This window comes from Salvia splendens, chromosome 7 (assembly GCF_004379255.2).
Source record: "Salvia splendens isolate huo1 chromosome 7, SspV2, whole genome shotgun sequence".
Classification (NCBI taxonomy): Eukaryota; Viridiplantae; Streptophyta; class Magnoliopsida; order Lamiales; family Lamiaceae; genus Salvia; species Salvia splendens.
Window position 1 is genome coordinate 36,922,944 of NC_056038.1, and position 16,279 is coordinate 36,939,222.

Consider the following 16,279-nt stretch of genomic DNA (forward strand, 5'->3'; position numbering starts at 1 on the left):
CGATAGAATGGAATTGCGGTTTGCATATGGAGTATTATGGAATTGAACCTTTATATATGGTTAAATGTTAGAATTTTGTGGGCTAGTACATAGACTTTGGAGAGCATGTATATAATATTGATTATTCACCATTTAGGGTGTACTTAGAAATTAATTGAATATGAAAATAATTTTAATTTTATAAGTTGAAAATATATATTATTTGATCAAAATTCAAAATTTGATGGAATATCTATCATACGTCACGACTAAAACTTCCATTATCTTGTTAAAATTGCAAAATAACCAAAAGTTTATGCATTAATTATTAATCCCATATTTTTTAGACATTATCTTCTTTAAAAAGTGAAAATAGCTACATTATTAGTGGTGGGTGCACTTGAAATAAATATATATTTAACAAAAATAGGTTTAATTATTTAAATAAGTAGTTAATTTTCTAATACAATTTCACTCTTTGACACAGTTTAGATATTTAATACTAATTCAATTTTCAACTTTCGAAGTTTTATACTCTCCCAATATTAGAGGCAGTCGTCCTGCACTCCTGCTGTTTAATTTTTTTATTATTATTATTATTATTATTATTATTATTATTATTATTATTATTATTATTATCATTACTTGTAAAGTATTAAAAAAATCCGGAATTTCATATTACGTGCATGACTAATTTCGAACATATTTAATTAGGTGATTTATTAATAGTTATGAACCCTAACCACCCATAACTCAAGCAATTACAAATATGCTTTTATAGTTCTTTTTAATTTTCTAAAATAAAAGAATTGACCTATGTCTGAACTGAAATAGTAATCAAACTCATTTATTTAAATGAAACAAATTCAAACTTGCTATTTATGACCGCAGATTTAGGGACCAATGTCTAGGTCGAGCAAATTATCAAAAGAATTAGGTGAAACTTGAATATACAATTAAATAATGTTTGATTATTATTTTATATGCAATTAATTACTAATTTTTAGTGGGACGATCTAATACACGCCTATACTTTCTGTAGCAGCAATACATAATTGCTTTAATTAGAATTTATAAACAACACATTTTTAAGAGGATACTGGATACCTTATGCATACGTAGCAACTTTATTTTATCTTTTTATCTTTTTTTTTTGTATTTGGTACAGCTACTAATAATTGTTTCTGTTTAGTTTATACCTATTTAGCCAATTTGATTTTTTTTCATTCTATAGTAGTGTGTGTTGTACCTACCTTTGCTATAAATATACTCAATAAATTCTACTATCACAATTTTGAAGAATTTAGACATAAAAAATATTTGTCTTATGTCAAATATATGTATATTAAATTACTCAATTATTCCATAAAAATTAAAATACGTATTGCAGGTATGATCAAATTTTGTAGATAATAGTAATAGAAAAATAAAGTATGTCACGTATATGATTCACATCAACTTTGATGTTATCATTAAATTACTTGAATATATATAGTATAATATTATAAGTAAACTGAATTTCATTAATCAATCAAATCGATATTATAGGTGACTGACATTTTATATACTTGAATAATCAACCCAAAATATGCAAATACTTTTAGCTTTACTTAAAAATTATTTTCTATTTTTAAAAAGTGAACAACACACCCACACATAAAAAGATTGATATTTGTTAGTCAATCTAACAATTAATTTAAGTTAATTTACCCGACAAGGACTGACACTATAAAAAAACTTATCTTTTAGGGACACAAAAATTGAGACGCAATTACTAGCGTTGTAAAATTTTTAAAATAACCATAATTCAGGACGCAAAAGAAAGCGTCTCTAAGTTGAGGACAAAATATCTTTATTTTTTGCTTATTTTAAGGCGCTTCTATTTGTGTCCCCTAATTTTAGTTGAGATATTAATAAAAAGGACACTTTATAAAGCGTTGGTAGTAAAGTTAGAGATACAAATAAGCATCTTTAATAGCATTAAAAAGTGTCATTATCTATTTTTTTTAGCGTGGGACCAAATTTGACAAACAATTTATCAATAAGGATAATGTAAGAGTAACTTATTGGTTGATAAACACAACAAAATGTTGTTTTAAATTTAAATGGGCGTACAAAATGTAGGTCTTCATTTTCTTTTTTTAGCCTAAGATATTCCCTTCTGACGACGAAAATATATTTTGTTTATTATAAAAAGGAGTTTGGTACCTCTCTATCAAAAAAATCAAAACAAACATTTTGTTCTAATACTTATAAACTTATTTAAAACTCTTCCAATTTAAAGGATATAAGAGTTTTGTAACTTTTTTTTTCAAAAATATGTTTTGATGATATAACAATACTATTGACTTATCTATGTCGTAATTCAAAAATTCAAAATTAATAATAAAATAAAAATAAGATTTAAAAATAATCACGGCCGCTGTAAATTTCCATTAGTATTATTTTAATTAAATGATACTACAAATACCTTAGATACATAGTTACAACGTTATTTTTATTTTTTTCAGTCGAGGAATGAGATTGGTCCCATATTTTATGTTACAATACCATTGGAACTATTTTAAATCCGTGACCTAAATCTTTTCGCAACAGTAACTCTAAAAAAATTGATGCAATAAATTAGCAAATCGAAATTGACATTAATAATAAAATTATCACTATTATTCACCATTGGTCCCATTAATTATTAATTTTATTGCTCGATATTGGTCTCCTTAATTAATAATTTTTTCATTCAACATTGGTCCCATTAATTTTTTATTTTACGTTAAACATATGTATATTGTCTTAGATTCGTTCTCTAAATTCTTTTTGCAACAATTTTTCACGATATAGTTATATATGTTGTGGGGTCATGAATATAGTACTATTACTACAGAGAACTAACTTAAATATGATTTTTATGTAAAAATTACTAATATTTAACTACTTAATAGTTGCTGCATGTATTTTTACGTACAATACACAATACATTTCACAAAATCATTTTAATTTTTAGTGTGTATGTGTGTGTAAATATGTAGTAGTACTATATATAGAGAGAGTTGTGTATGTATACATTTTATGTAATTTATTCTAATATGAACATATAAATTGTTAACGCTAAAAAAATTACCTATCGTAGGAGTATAAACGTTATTCCCACATATTACTAATTAGTCTCTACCCGGATATTGATCTCTCCACCTACAACATCATTATTTAATTTATTTTGATTTATGGCTCCAACAACGAGAGTAGATATATTTTAAATTGATACTTCACTTTGAAATTAACTCCAATATAGTACTTTATTTTCTTTGAAATTTTTTGAAGTACTTTCATAATTATGAATATGTCGAATTTTTTAGGGCTAAGATTGTTGGAATTTGTAGGATAATAAAGTTACTTTTTTCCCCAAAATCAAAGTAAGGTTACTTTAATTTTTGTGTAAAGGGTTTTAATATCTAATTGTAATAATTTTGTTGGGCCTACAATCCCCTTTTGCTCACATTTGAAATCTTACATTTGCGCCAAAACTAATTTCAGAGCCCAAATCGAGTTTAATTTAAATGCAAATAAATTTCTTTAAAATTAAATTAGTTTATTATAAAAGGTGTAGTAGTATTAAATTTACTAACAAAGCTCCTAATTAAGCAATATATGTTTATACAAATAGAATATAACTTATGAATAAATTATATCAACGTAATATTTTATGTGGTAGAAATTAGAATAGGCTTAAAAGCAATATAATTAGCATGCTAGCGAGTTAACAAGCCGAACATTATCAAGCTTCCGAAACATTGAGCTCCTACTAGCTTACTAGCAATTTTCAATCAAATAATTAAATCTAATAATGAGAGTTTAATCCATAAACTTTTGATTATAAGCTATTTATTGCTGCAAATTAGTTGTGTGTTTTCAAAGGTCATCCGCATAGTCGTGCTCAACATTGAATTGAAGCACGGGCTCTATAGGCAAAGTCAAATCCTATTATTATTATTATTATTATTATTATTATTATTATTATTATTATTATTATTATTATTATTATTATTATTATTATTATTATTATTATTATTATTATTATTATTATTATTATTATTATTATTATTATTATTAAATAACATCAATTATAGTAGTATAAAAAACGAATATTTAATTGCCACGTGTAATTGTATTAATCGTAGTATTTAATTTTGTTTCCCTCTCTATTCGAATTTCAAAACGCAATGGAGCCATCGCCCACAACGACACTCCACCTCTCTTTCTTCTCTTCAGCTCCTTCTCTCTCTAGAATAATTGGACGACTTGTCGATAATTCAATTCAGTAAAAGCTTTTCCATTTATAGAGATACGCACATGATTTCTCTACTAATTTTCAGCAAGCGTTATTGCGTAAATTTTTGTTGCGCGTAGGCCTCGCCGCACCGATGAGCTGCTTTTTCAGCTGTTTTCGCGTCAAACACTCCGGCGCTAATCCCGTTACTCCTCCGGTATGATTTGTAGCTCTGTTTGTTGTTTTTTAGTTCCTAGTTCCTTCAGTTAATCTATTATGCTTTTGGAATAGCCGGAGCCTGCTGCGCCTCGGAGTAAAAATGCGCTGTCGTCGCTGTTCCAGTGTGATGGTAACTCATCTGTGTGTGTTAGTGTGTGTTAGTGTGTATTTCGGATTCAAATGAATCTTCGTTGATTTGAGCGTATGTGTTTTTGATCGATCGATTGAATGATGTTTTGAACTTGTATTTCAAATGACTGATGAAAAGACGGAACGCTTCGAAAAGGAGAGGAGTGTCAAAATCGGTTGCCTCGAGAAATCGATGTCAGAGATTTCAAGGATGAGGTGCGTAGCTCTTTTATTTCTACATTTCCCCGATTTGTTTGGATTTTGGTTATATTAGGGGAACTAATCTGCATATAGAAGTCCAGCTAAAAACAGTGTTATTTTTAGAAATGATTTCCATGTGCTATTTGTATATTCGATATCGGATTGGCATTGATTTTACTTACATATGGAGTATAAAATTGATTTAAGTAATGTTCTCTGTATCCTAATAAAGAATGTCATTCTGAATCTGTTTTTTTTAATTCACATAAAACTATTTGAATCTGTAGTTTCTTTTTGAATTTCGTCTACAAATGAAAATGAATCCTTAACCGTGTTTGGCATATATGCTGTTCTGCAGAATAAGTTTTCTAAACCTAAAGGAACTTCAGTCGAAACGCCTATCAAAGTCCGAAAAGCCTTGGAGAAATGGGAGGATGCATCAGCTCAAATGGAAGCAGAAAAGTTCGGTTCATGGCTTCTCAATGCATCAATGGAGAAACAGGAACTCGAGAAGCAATCTAATGAGTCTTCAGTGCTTGTTGCATCATGTTCTTTCTTAACCACTCCAAGCAGGTGAATCTCCTGACTTCAGTCTAGGCCTCTGAAATCATTCTGCAGCTGAAAGTTTCCTCTTACTTTATGTTTATAATCTCCTAATTTGACATTTCATGAATTTAGCTGCATGACTGATGGACATTACACTGGTGGAGTCTCGAGCAGCTCGGTCCAAAGAGTTGATGTTCATAATGCAGTTGAAATTCATTCTGAACAAAGCAAAAATGAATCTGTTGAATCTCACCATGTATCAGATAGGTCAGCTATTTCATCGATCTCTGCAGAGCAATCTGCATCAGCTGGAGCTTACAGTGTAACAAAGGCGTTACCATATCCAAACATGGAGGAGTTAGACGAGGAAGAATTGGGGGATCAAGATTCTGCTGTCATTCACCAGGGACAACCAAACGAGCCAAAGAAGGTAGATTCGGTTATAGAAGAGGCGGACGATGAAGGAAGCTTAACTTCTTGGTTCAAGCCGATTTCAGCCAAGCAAGATGGTAGTAACAAACAACTTAGTTCCATTTATAGTCAATGTAGGAAACCTCCTGCCGATAGGCCTATTCTGGGAATGGTTGCAGCTCATTGGAACGATGTTGAGGCGCCCAACGATCCTCCTCCTCCTCCTAAATGGTGGGATGGGAATGGAATTCCAAATTCCACTAACAAGTACAAAGAGGTATTCTAATATTTCTCCTTTTTTCCATTTTTCCTATATGATAAGTCTGGTTGAACTAACCTAAACTGCTTTTGCCTCACAGGATCAGAAAGTCAATTGGCACGCGACGTCTTTTGAGGAGAGACTAGAAAAGGCACTGTCTGAAGAATCTTTGATTTCTCAGAAGTATGTGATGGTTCTTGTTGTTTTATTAATTCCTTTTTCATCTATAGACATACATGATTTGCTGATCTCTCTGATATATCTTTTCCAGTAAGGCTAGTTGAATAATCGAATGCAATCTATACATGTAGAGTATAAACAAATACACCATTTAATTGTGACGATGATTCTGCCTCAAGAAAGCAAAATATAATTGATATTTTTGCATTTTTTGCAGGAAGCGCACCACCAACATCAGTACTCCATTTGAGTTCAATGAAACTGAAGAATCTGATACTGCCATGTCACATTTTCAATCTTCATCGCGTCCGAAATCTGTTGTTTCGTTCTGATGAAACGCGTTGTGTTTTGTTGTGAGTCGATCATTGTTTGGTGTTGTTGATAATGTGTCTTTCATCATTCTTCATGAAAATCATCTCTGAGTTCATTTGATCAAACTCTTATCATGAGCATAATGAGGTGAAGTTGCTAGTCACTGCAAGAAATGATTGTAGATAAAATTGTGGCTTTTTGTATTTTGAGTTTTGCTCAGTTTGGAGTGAAAAATATTGGATTGATTGATGAATTGGGATATATTGGTGATTGAGCCATTAGATTTTACTAGTGTATCTTCTATCATTTGATGAATCTTATTGCTGTCTGGCAAAGATAAAAAAAATATGTATTGGACCATAATTTGTCCAATCAAATCAATTGGAGATGCATCCATCAAAATGTACACTATTTACATTCATAATCACTCTATGGCCCCAAAAATAGTCCATTTTTGTAATTTTGTTATGTTCATGGAAACTAGTCTATTTATTATTACTATACCATATAATGAGATGAAGGAGATTAGTGAAGTTTGAACATACGAACTCGTTATGAAGACCAAATGGCCCGTGAATAAGGAAGTTTGACTCTACAAGCTCTCCACGTTTTACATAAATGAAGTTCACCACACTTGAATGTTCCCGAAGACCAAATGCATGATTAAGAGAATCCGTCACGTTTGAACCTATGAATCCTCCACATTTTGCATAAACGAAATTCATCAAGGTAGACCAACCGTGAATGGCACGTGATTAAGGAAATCAGTTAAGTTTGAACCTACGAACTCTCCACGTTTGAATGTCCTCGAAGTGACGGGTTACATAAGAGCATCTTCAATGGTTCTGGACATGCAATAGCCTTCCCATAGCCTTCCCACTGCCACATCATCTGCACTAAAATCCTCCTGCCACATCATCTGGACATGCAACTGCCCTCCCATAGCCTATCCACATCACTAATAACAATTATATAATTTAATTTACAATCGTAGCAACATACGGAATTTAATTTACGAGACAAATACATGAAAATTGAATAATAATATTAAAATTTATAAAAAAGTACAATAATTTTAAAAAAAATACAAAAATTAAAAAGTACAAAAAAAAACATAAAAAATCACTCCTGCCGCCGTCCTCGCCTCCGTCGTCGCCCAACCATAAAAATACATAAAAAAATAAAATTCTGACGCCGGTCTGAAGCAGATTCGGGGCCTACAATGGCGCCGTGAGAGTCGGCGTCAGAATCGACGTCAGTCCAAGAATCGGCGTAGGCGCGCCGATTTTGATGCCGGTTTTGCTGACGCTGCCATTGGAGATGCTCTAATAAAAAAGGAATTATTGGGCCAGTGTAAACATTTTTTTAAAAGTGGCCCATCAATTATAAATCGGAAGATGAAAATTTTGGAATCCTATTTAGTCCCCAATTACATTAAATTAGGGTTTTCGCGCATGGAAGCAACTTCTCATCTCGTAAGCCTTTCTTTTCGTCTCGCTTTTATTTACTGGCCATTACGCTGCAACGCTTGTTTCCTCACCAATTTCGTCTCACTCGTGCGTTTAGTTTTAGTTATTTTCGTTTGCTTTTATTTTTTTTAATGATGTGTTTTTTTGTCTTTATCTTGCATATGATCAATCTATTTCTGTAATACTATGTATCTAAATTAATTCTTCTGCAGTGATAATCACAGCTGAATTGGAGTAAAATGCAGCAACTTGTTCAAGTGAAAGAGAAGCCTGCTCCTCTAAATATGGGAGAAGTGGTAAATCTTCTGATATCTGAATTGCACTTAAAGATTTTATTGTTTGTTTTTAAGATAATCCACAATTTAATGTTTTTTTAACTGTCTTAAGTATGTGACTTGAGGGTGTGAAATATGTTACCTTGTTGCTTGATTTTGTATCAAAATTGGTGATTGGACTTTGAAGGCTTTCTCCTTTTGGTAGAACTTTTCCCAGACTGAGGATGTACGGTTGGAGACCACACGGGCAAGATGTATCCACCATCGCAAGCTCTTCTTGTTACCTGAATTTACACTACTAGTGTTTGAGTAATCATTATGTAATTAAACTTGTTTTTCTTGCCAGTTACAAATCTCCTTAAAAGGCATGCAGAATTAACGGAGCGGCTCTCTAGGTATAAATTGTTCCTCAATTTTGTTTCTGAGCTAGAATGTATTTGGCCTATCAGTTTGGTTTGCTAGAGAATGATTCTCCTTGTTATGCCAATGGACCATGTTAATATCAGCTTAGTGCTGACTAGCTTTTCCATTTTCTGGCCATGCTTTCTTGGGGTCATTGCTTGAAAAGTTGTTTCTTTGCTCGTTATTAGTAACACTTAATGGTTAAGTAGGAGTTCTAAATATCATAAAGAGTTTTTAGCTAAAGAACTGACTACGTAGCCGGTTCATCATCTTGGAACACAAATGTAAAATGCAGCAAAATCTCCATTTAATCCCTGCACGATTGAATCTTTTCCAAATTATGAAGCTGGATTTTTTTGTCTCTCCAAGTGTTTCTTGCATAGTTGCATATATTTTAATTTTATGTGAGTTGATTTATTGGCTAATACGGGGTAGTGGCTCTAAAATTGGTTTATTTTCTTAGGGATTCAGACAAATCTGTTTTTGAGCGTTTGCAAAGAGAGTTTGAAGCTGCACAGGCTTCTCAAACTCAAGGTAGTTATTTATGGGAATACTTCCAAACTTTTACTTTGTAAATGTATTCTTTCAATTTAATATGCTTATATTTGCTTTCTCTTACTTGTTTTATATTCACCGGTTCTGATGTGATGCTTATTCTCTTGAAGAAATATGTTTGGATGGTGGGCAATGGAATGATGGGCTATTAGCTACTATAAGAGAGCGGGTATGGTTTTATTAACTCAGTTTTTATGTTGGTTGTCACTTCTTTTCTGCTATTTATGTATCTAGAAATATGTGAAAATATTTTAGAGTGTTTTTGTTGTTTATTGGAAAGAAAATTAGATAAAAACAATTGAAAGTGCCTACCCTACTACCACTATTAATTTCTTGATGTGTAAGATTGTACTATTAATTTGGAACCTGGTTGTAAATATTTATATTTCTAATGTGCTTTCTTTCTAATTCTTCCTCATACTTGCATACTTCACACCGGATTTTTATGTATAACTCTTTACTCCGTCGCATTGTTGGCGAAGCATATTTTTTTTGGAGATGTTGCGCACTATCTATATGCCATACTTATGGCTCAGTGTGTGTTTCAGGTTCACATGGAGGCTGAAAGAAAGGCAGTGCTACTACAAGGGGATGCCGCTTCAGTGCCCAATTTACCTTTCCATGAAAAAATAACTTACAGAGTTGGAAATAAAGTAAATCATGATTCTAAATTTATTCGCTCTTTTGAGTTTCCTTACTTAAAATGTATTCCATGGACTTCTTTATTCGTTCTCATGAAGTATTACATTTGGTTTAAATGAATGTGTCATAGATGCTAGTATTATTGTCGCGATGACCTTGAGTTTTGAATGACACCTTTTTCTCAGAAAAAGATTTAATAATAGAAAGAAGGTAATGATTGGCCTCTGACACTAATGTTTTGAATGCACAGATGATCTGTTGTTTAGATGGACCAAGGATTGGCATTCAATATGAGACCTCATTTGCTGGTAACTGCTAAACTATCATAAAAGTTGATTCCAAAGTATCTATTGTGAATGGTCAAATGCATTTAATTCTTCTCTATTTTCGTATTTTAATGCCAAATTCTGTTATATTCCATGATGATATGCGGTTGACGTGAAATCTTCATGTGTCTTTTATTATGTGTCCTTATTATGCAGTCTTTCTAGTTTAGATAGCTAGTTGAGTGTTCAATCTCGGATCTATTAGTCATGTTTCTTTAATTTTTTGAACTTCTTAGGAGAACCTTGTGAGCTGTTCCATTGTGTTCTTGAAAGCAAATCATTTCTTGAGAAAATGACAGTTCTTGAGCACACAATTCCATTTTTCTTGCCGATACGCAATGCGGAAAATGATTACCTCTCTTCAAACGCAATGGTTAGGTTGGCTGCTTTTGTATCTTATTCAATCTATTATTATGCGTGCTTGAAATGTTAATTTGTTTCAATTTGTTTCAATTTGGGAAGCAGAAGTTCATAGATTACGTCGGAGACTTGCTGCAGGCCTACATTGATAGACGAGAACAGGTACGATAGGCAATAAGTAGCCTAGAAGGAATAATAGTCCTTGATCAAGGTCTAAAAGACTGTGCTGGGATTTGATATGGTAATAGCAGTATCTGCTACATGAAATGCGGATTTAGTACTCACTACCCTTGTGTTGTTTTCCAGGTTCGTCTTATTAAAGAGTTGTATGGAAATCAAATAGGGGAACTTTATTGCAGTCTTCCGTATCATATGATTGAATTTGTGCTTGCAGATTTTGATTGGTAAGTCAAGCTATGGTTTGAGTTTTTATTTTTATTTTAAAGCAATCTAATTTGGGGGTGTTTCTTGACTTGACTTTTGACATGCTTCTATTCTCTCTGTCTACATTGTTCTATACGAATAGTGAGTCTTGTAGAATCTCAGGTTGCATATCGTTTTGCTGATAAGAATTGGGTTGTGTGTTTATTTTGTTTCTTTCCAGTATTAATAAGTAGTTATTAGTGTCTCATGACGCTATATTTAGATTGACTTTTCTGTTTTTTTTAACAGCAAGGTGATAGTCAGCATTAGATATGGGGAACTCGTCTCTACTCTTCCATCAACCATCAGTGTCCTTGCTTGGCCGATGCACCAACATAAGAAACTCCGGACTTCTGTAGCACCAACCAGCAGGAAGGAAAGCCATGGCAATCAACTAGTTCCAGCTCGATTGGTACATGCTGAGGATGCATTACGGTCAATGAGTCTACCCGAAGGTTGGATGAATTTCTCGCTTTTAACCCAAAGCATTGCACAACATCTCCTGTTATCACCCATGCCTCAATGAAATTCTGAATCATGTAGATTTTTTTTGTAATTTCATCGATATGGTGGTGATGATCTGTAGATGTTGCACAATGCTGCAACAGATGATCCATCTATGGCTCATCCTCAATAACATGCTTAATACATAACCGATCTCATAATCCTCACACTTTAGCCACTAAATGATGCTTTTTTGTCCCTCTAGCTTTCGCAGAGATCGTTCTGAGCATGCCCAAAGCTCTTGATGAAGCGTTTCCGGATCAGAGCGTGAGTTCCCGTGTTTCCTCCCAGTAGAGGATGATGGCATCATGCATAAATATAGTAATGAATGATACATTAGTTACTATCTTTCTCCAGCATCAATAGGTTTGTATATTATGATGCTTTTCACCTTTCTCAGCCATGGCTTAGTAACTAGATTGCCTGCCTGCTCTTTGCCATGTCGAAAAACCTACTGTTGTTTATGCCAAGCCATTAGTTTCGACGTAGGTTGTTGGAAACTTCCCTTTCCAGACTAGGGCAGAGAAACTCTGTTGTTTGGTGTGTGTTGTTAGGTAATGTTTTATCTGAAAAAGCACGGTTGGGCTATTGTTCGGGGGAGGGGTAGTTAGGTGTTTCTGCATTGCAGGAGGATTTTGTGAATCTGCGTCTGTGTGTAATGTGGTGCTGGAGCTCTCTTTGTATATCAGCATGAATTTGCTTTTAGACAATGAAACATAGCTACAGCTAATTCGGATAAATGGATAACTATTTTTTTTATCTTTTTTTATAAAATTTTTGAAAAGCCATCCCAACTGCCGTAGGGTGAAGTGCCTCTTCTACCATGGTGTCGGTTGCAAAACACGATGCCCTTTGCGTATGAAAATATGGTTTCTACTTCATCTTCATGCTCGAGATTGCCAGCAATCCGACTGCACAACACCTCGTTCCAACAAACTTGTGATTCTGTTCACCTTCCCTTGTTGGAACCTGTTTGAGATTCGTGTTTTTTTTGTGGACTTGAAGGTAATACATACCAGCAGCAGCACCAGGTGGCTGGTGGCCGCTCTTGATGAACCTGCCCGCATTTCCTTTTTCGAAGTAGGATTGACAAAAACTGCATTTCCTTTTTCTCCTGCGACGAATCTCTCTTACACTCATGTTTATTTGAATGTAATTCTAGAGTTTTGAAGATGCTGTGAATAGAGATTGTGTGCACTTTGAATAACATCAAGGATGGGCTCATGTAAACACACATTAAGGCCAAGTCGAGAGCAATGAAAATGATAGAAAACTGGTTATCATCTATCTGTTTACAGTAATATTCATCTGTATGTTTCAACATCTTTGATTATCAAGACTATTTGCACTCAAAGGATACCAAGCACGGGTTAAATTCCTTAAATTACCAAAAGATGCAACGCATTAATCATCTACCAACAGCAGCAACGAGCCAAGATTTGAGTAAAAAAAAAGCTACACTCAAGAAAATTGGCAAACGTCAAGGGAGTGGAGCTGTCCTGCGATTCTCTAAGGCTGATGAGAAGAATCGTGCTCTGGATGACCATTGGTCGGGAAAGTTACAACAGGGATATCGAGGCTGTGCTCTTCTGCATCGGGACCAACCTCTCTCACATCAGCTATCCTAGCCTCTGTGGTTTGGATGTCGCTCCATTCACTCTCCCGGATAGAATGGAGATCTGATTCTGCAGGCGATGATGTCATTGAAACGCTCAGGCAGGCTTTATCGACATTCTCCTGTGACGGATCCACATGCTTTGTTAGTGGTAAATCACCACCTATACTCGAGCGAGAATCAGTCCTCTCTGCAAACACTTCTCGGGTTTCCATCTGCTGCCTGTCGGAAGGAAAAATAGAAATTTCAGTAACTCGTTGCGATCAGATAAAGAGGCAGCGAATGTATTATGAAATAAAGGCAAGTAGAAGCTACTTCATGCAAACACCAACTATATTTGACAGAAAAATTATCAAAAAAAGCTTAATAATGTTACAATTTACAAACCTTTTCAGCTGTTCTTGCAAGGCATTGATATATGAAAGTAATTCTTGCTTCTCATTAGCAGCAGTTGACTCTTTTTCGATTGCTTCCTTTAGTCGTGCTTCAGCATCAGCCTCTGTAACTCTGACCTTCTCTTCAGCTCGAACGGCTGCTCCTTCTAATATGACAGCACGCTCTCTAGCTTTCGCGAGCTCTGAACGCCACAAATGAGCTTCCCGAATGGCCGAATCCCTTTCCTCTATCAGCTGATCTTTCTCTCTGCTCAGATTCTGATTTTTCTCTTCCAGCTCTCTAATCTATGAGCATATATGGGAAAAGTAAGATCAAGAAAACCGGACCAAGGCTGGACCTCAAAATGGAGACACCAAGCTGACGAGAATCTACAATTACCTTCTGTTTAGATGACTCAAATTGTTTCTCTGAATCTCTAGTCAGACGCTCAACCTCTGCACATGCTATTCTCCTTTGCTCATCCATGGTATAGGCAGCAGAGGCCGCAGCTTCTGCAGCTTCAGCGGTCTCAGATAGTTTCTCTGCCAATTCCTTTATGGTTGAATCTCTAGCACGAACATCTCTTGCCAAATTTTGCAGCTCTTCATCCTTGACCCTCAACGTTTCCTGCAAAACAAAATAATTTTCTCAATAAATCTGACAAAATAGATGCAATTTAATGAACTTGAAATATGTAGACATTTGTTACTAATATGCCTTGTTACCTTCATGATTGATAAATCATCCATCGGAAGATCAGGTGTCTTATTCATCATAGCCCCCAAGGCATTCCTCATAGAAACTTGCATGGCAGCTTCAATTTCTTTAGAAGCTTCCAGTGCTGTTGAATTTGCAGCAGCAACAACGGTGGCAACCGTTCCTAACTTCGTGGATCCATTTCCACTTAAGGTGTTCACCGCTTCTTTGTGAGCCTTGAGAACCAGTTGAGTTGCGCTGTAGTTCAAACAAAAGACAAAAAAATTCATACACAAACTCATGCATTACGGTACAGAAGATTTGGAAACAGATAAGTTAGCAACTGAATCAATGCTATGAGTGTATTTGTCCCACACTGCAACTGTACTAGCAAATTAAACTGAGCTTTATCTCATGGGATGAGTTTATGTGAACATATTAAATTGGCCACTCACTGTAGTGTTGACACCCAAGCTCTGGTAGCAGCAGGAGTCTCTGCACAAAGAAAATAATCCTTTTTCTGTGGTGTCCCAATATCTAGAACAGAGTTAAGAATAAAAAGACCGAGTTGTATCAAATTTAACAATATGTGACAAACGAAAAAAGGAAATAAGCCAAATTGTATATGGTATCATATAGTGTCAGCCTTCTTTCACCTTTTATCTCCCACATAATTAGCATTAAGGAGAGGGAAAACAATCTAAATTATTAATAAGGATACAGAAGCAACATCCATCATACTTTGGTAGTCCCCTGAAACAACAGAAAGAAGGAAAGGATGTGAGGATGATTAGTAACCTACAAGAGGAATGTACCCGCAGAGAGGGGGGAGATCAAATAAACAAAAGAATAGGATTTTACTGGAAGTTCACAGGAGAAATTGTGATAGTGCTGTTTGCATCAAATGTTATGGTTCCTTTTACTGCCGGCTCATTTCTCCTGACCCTGAAGATGAAAGAAACAAAGACTTAATCAATAACAGCACTTAGCAAATAAAGCAAAAGTAAGTACTGAAATATGATATGGCTTCTTACTTGTATTCCATCTTCCCAGTTGTTGGGTCTAAAATCACCCACCTCTCGTTCCACTTCCGTAGCTGTTAAAAACATCACCCAGTACAATCAGCTAGACCCAGCTATTCTATTGACAAAAGATCCAATAGTTGAAACTTCGTAAGCTGTTAAAAACGATATGATAGCTTTTAAGGGTAGAAGATATACACTTCATTTTGATCCTATTCTGCGATACACCCTTTATTGTCAATTAAAGCATGAGAATTGTTACATCTTTGAGGGAAAAGACATTATATTAACATCTCTCCAAAATCAGGTATACGTTTTATTGGTTACCCTTCAGCAGCTATCAGTTCGGAAAATGCTTCTCCCAATTTTCCAAACATGATTGCATCCTATAGTTTATCCAAAGTTAACTGATTCTTCAATGCCAAGAGATACCAGCATCGACGAATTAAACATTTCGCGACAATTCTTAAGCTAAGCTATATAATCATCAGCTGGCTCTCAAAAACACACACGCGTAAACAAAACATTGCAGCTGAATAAAAAACTAGAAGCAGCGCTGAGATCGATTACCGTTTCGGATCGCTTTAAGAGGGGCCCCTGAAGGAGTTGTCGGCCGGAGCTCGAGGCGAGCTGCCTTTTGATCTTCTCCAAGCTTGTCTGCGTATCAGCATCTCCCTGCATAATTCAAATCCCTAAACAATCAATCGAAAAATTCATTTATGGAAATGGAAAATAAATTGGGCGGTAATTGTTAAGCAACAAAAAAGTGAGCCGAAATGGAAATCGAGGAAGAGTAGACTCACGAGTGGAGCTCCATTTGATGCCATGGCGAATCTGATGAGATGAGCAATTTTTGGAGTGAGAATCGACGGAATTTAGTGAGGGTTTTGGTGATGATCTGCAGTTGGGGAGGTGGTTCGGTTGTTCCCCTTTTTGGACTATTGTGGGTTGAATTTCTCTTTTTTTTTTTGGTAGATAAACAAAAAGAGTAGTACTATAGTAGCATATGTCGTGTGGTGTTCACCGAAACAAAATTGTTTTATTTAGTAACATAAATATTTTAGTAGTTAATCTTTTGCTAATACAGATATAGAATTCACTTATTTAATTTTTTT

At 34.6% G+C, this 16,279-nt stretch overlaps 3 protein-coding genes across 5 annotated transcripts; 2 read left to right on the plus strand and 1 right to left on the minus strand.

The window, feature by feature from the left end:
- Positions 1–4,207: 4,207 nt before the first annotated feature.
- Positions 4,208–6,835, plus strand: LOC121811288 (protein JASON-like). Its single transcript, XM_042212113.1, has 7 exons — positions 4,208–4,460; positions 4,535–4,592; positions 4,731–4,807; positions 5,151–5,365; positions 5,471–6,026; positions 6,109–6,191; positions 6,406–6,835. The coding sequence occupies exons 1-7, from the start codon at positions 4,398–4,400 to the stop codon at positions 6,518–6,520; spliced, it is 1,167 nt and encodes a 388-aa protein (XP_042068047.1). The 5' UTR covers positions 4,208–4,397; the 3' UTR covers positions 6,521–6,835.
- Positions 6,836–7,916: 1,081 nt separating this feature from the next.
- Positions 7,917–12,196, plus strand: LOC121741681. 2 transcript variants are annotated; one of them, XM_042134558.1, is made up of 13 exons: positions 7,917–7,975; positions 8,182–8,265; positions 8,450–8,498; positions 8,591–8,639; positions 9,110–9,180; positions 9,312–9,370; positions 9,750–9,854; positions 10,094–10,151; positions 10,406–10,542; positions 10,635–10,691; positions 10,836–10,933; positions 11,202–11,407; positions 11,662–12,196. In XM_042134558.1, the coding sequence occupies exons 2-13, from the start codon at positions 8,209–8,211 to the stop codon at positions 11,748–11,750; spliced, it is 1,035 nt and encodes a 344-aa protein (XP_041990492.1). In that variant the 5' UTR covers positions 7,917–7,975; positions 8,182–8,208; the 3' UTR covers positions 11,751–12,196. The 2 variants fall into 2 exon arrangements, with proteins under 2 accessions (XP_041990492.1, XP_041990493.1); XM_042134559.1 differs by lacking the exon at positions 7,917–7,975 and adding an exon at positions 8,003–8,056.
- A 510-nt stretch (positions 12,197–12,706) lies between these two features.
- LOC121741680 (switch-associated protein 70-like) lies at positions 12,707–16,128 on the minus strand. 2 transcript variants are annotated; one of them, XM_042134556.1, is made up of 10 exons: positions 15,968–16,128; positions 15,735–15,839; positions 15,177–15,238; positions 15,004–15,087; positions 14,864–14,895; positions 14,598–14,679; positions 14,172–14,400; positions 13,846–14,073; positions 13,459–13,751; positions 12,707–13,293 (listed from the first exon to the last, which is right to left on the minus strand). In XM_042134556.1, exons 1-10 carry the CDS (start codon positions 15,989–15,991, stop codon positions 12,966–12,968), a joined length of 1,467 nt encoding a protein of 488 aa, XP_041990490.1. In that variant the 5' UTR covers positions 15,992–16,128; the 3' UTR covers positions 12,707–12,965. The 2 variants fall into 2 exon arrangements, with proteins under 2 accessions (XP_041990490.1, XP_041990491.1); XM_042134557.1 differs by lacking the exon at positions 15,968–16,128 and having other exon boundaries at positions 15,177–15,282; positions 15,735–15,838.
- Positions 16,129–16,279: the final 151 nt, after the last annotated feature.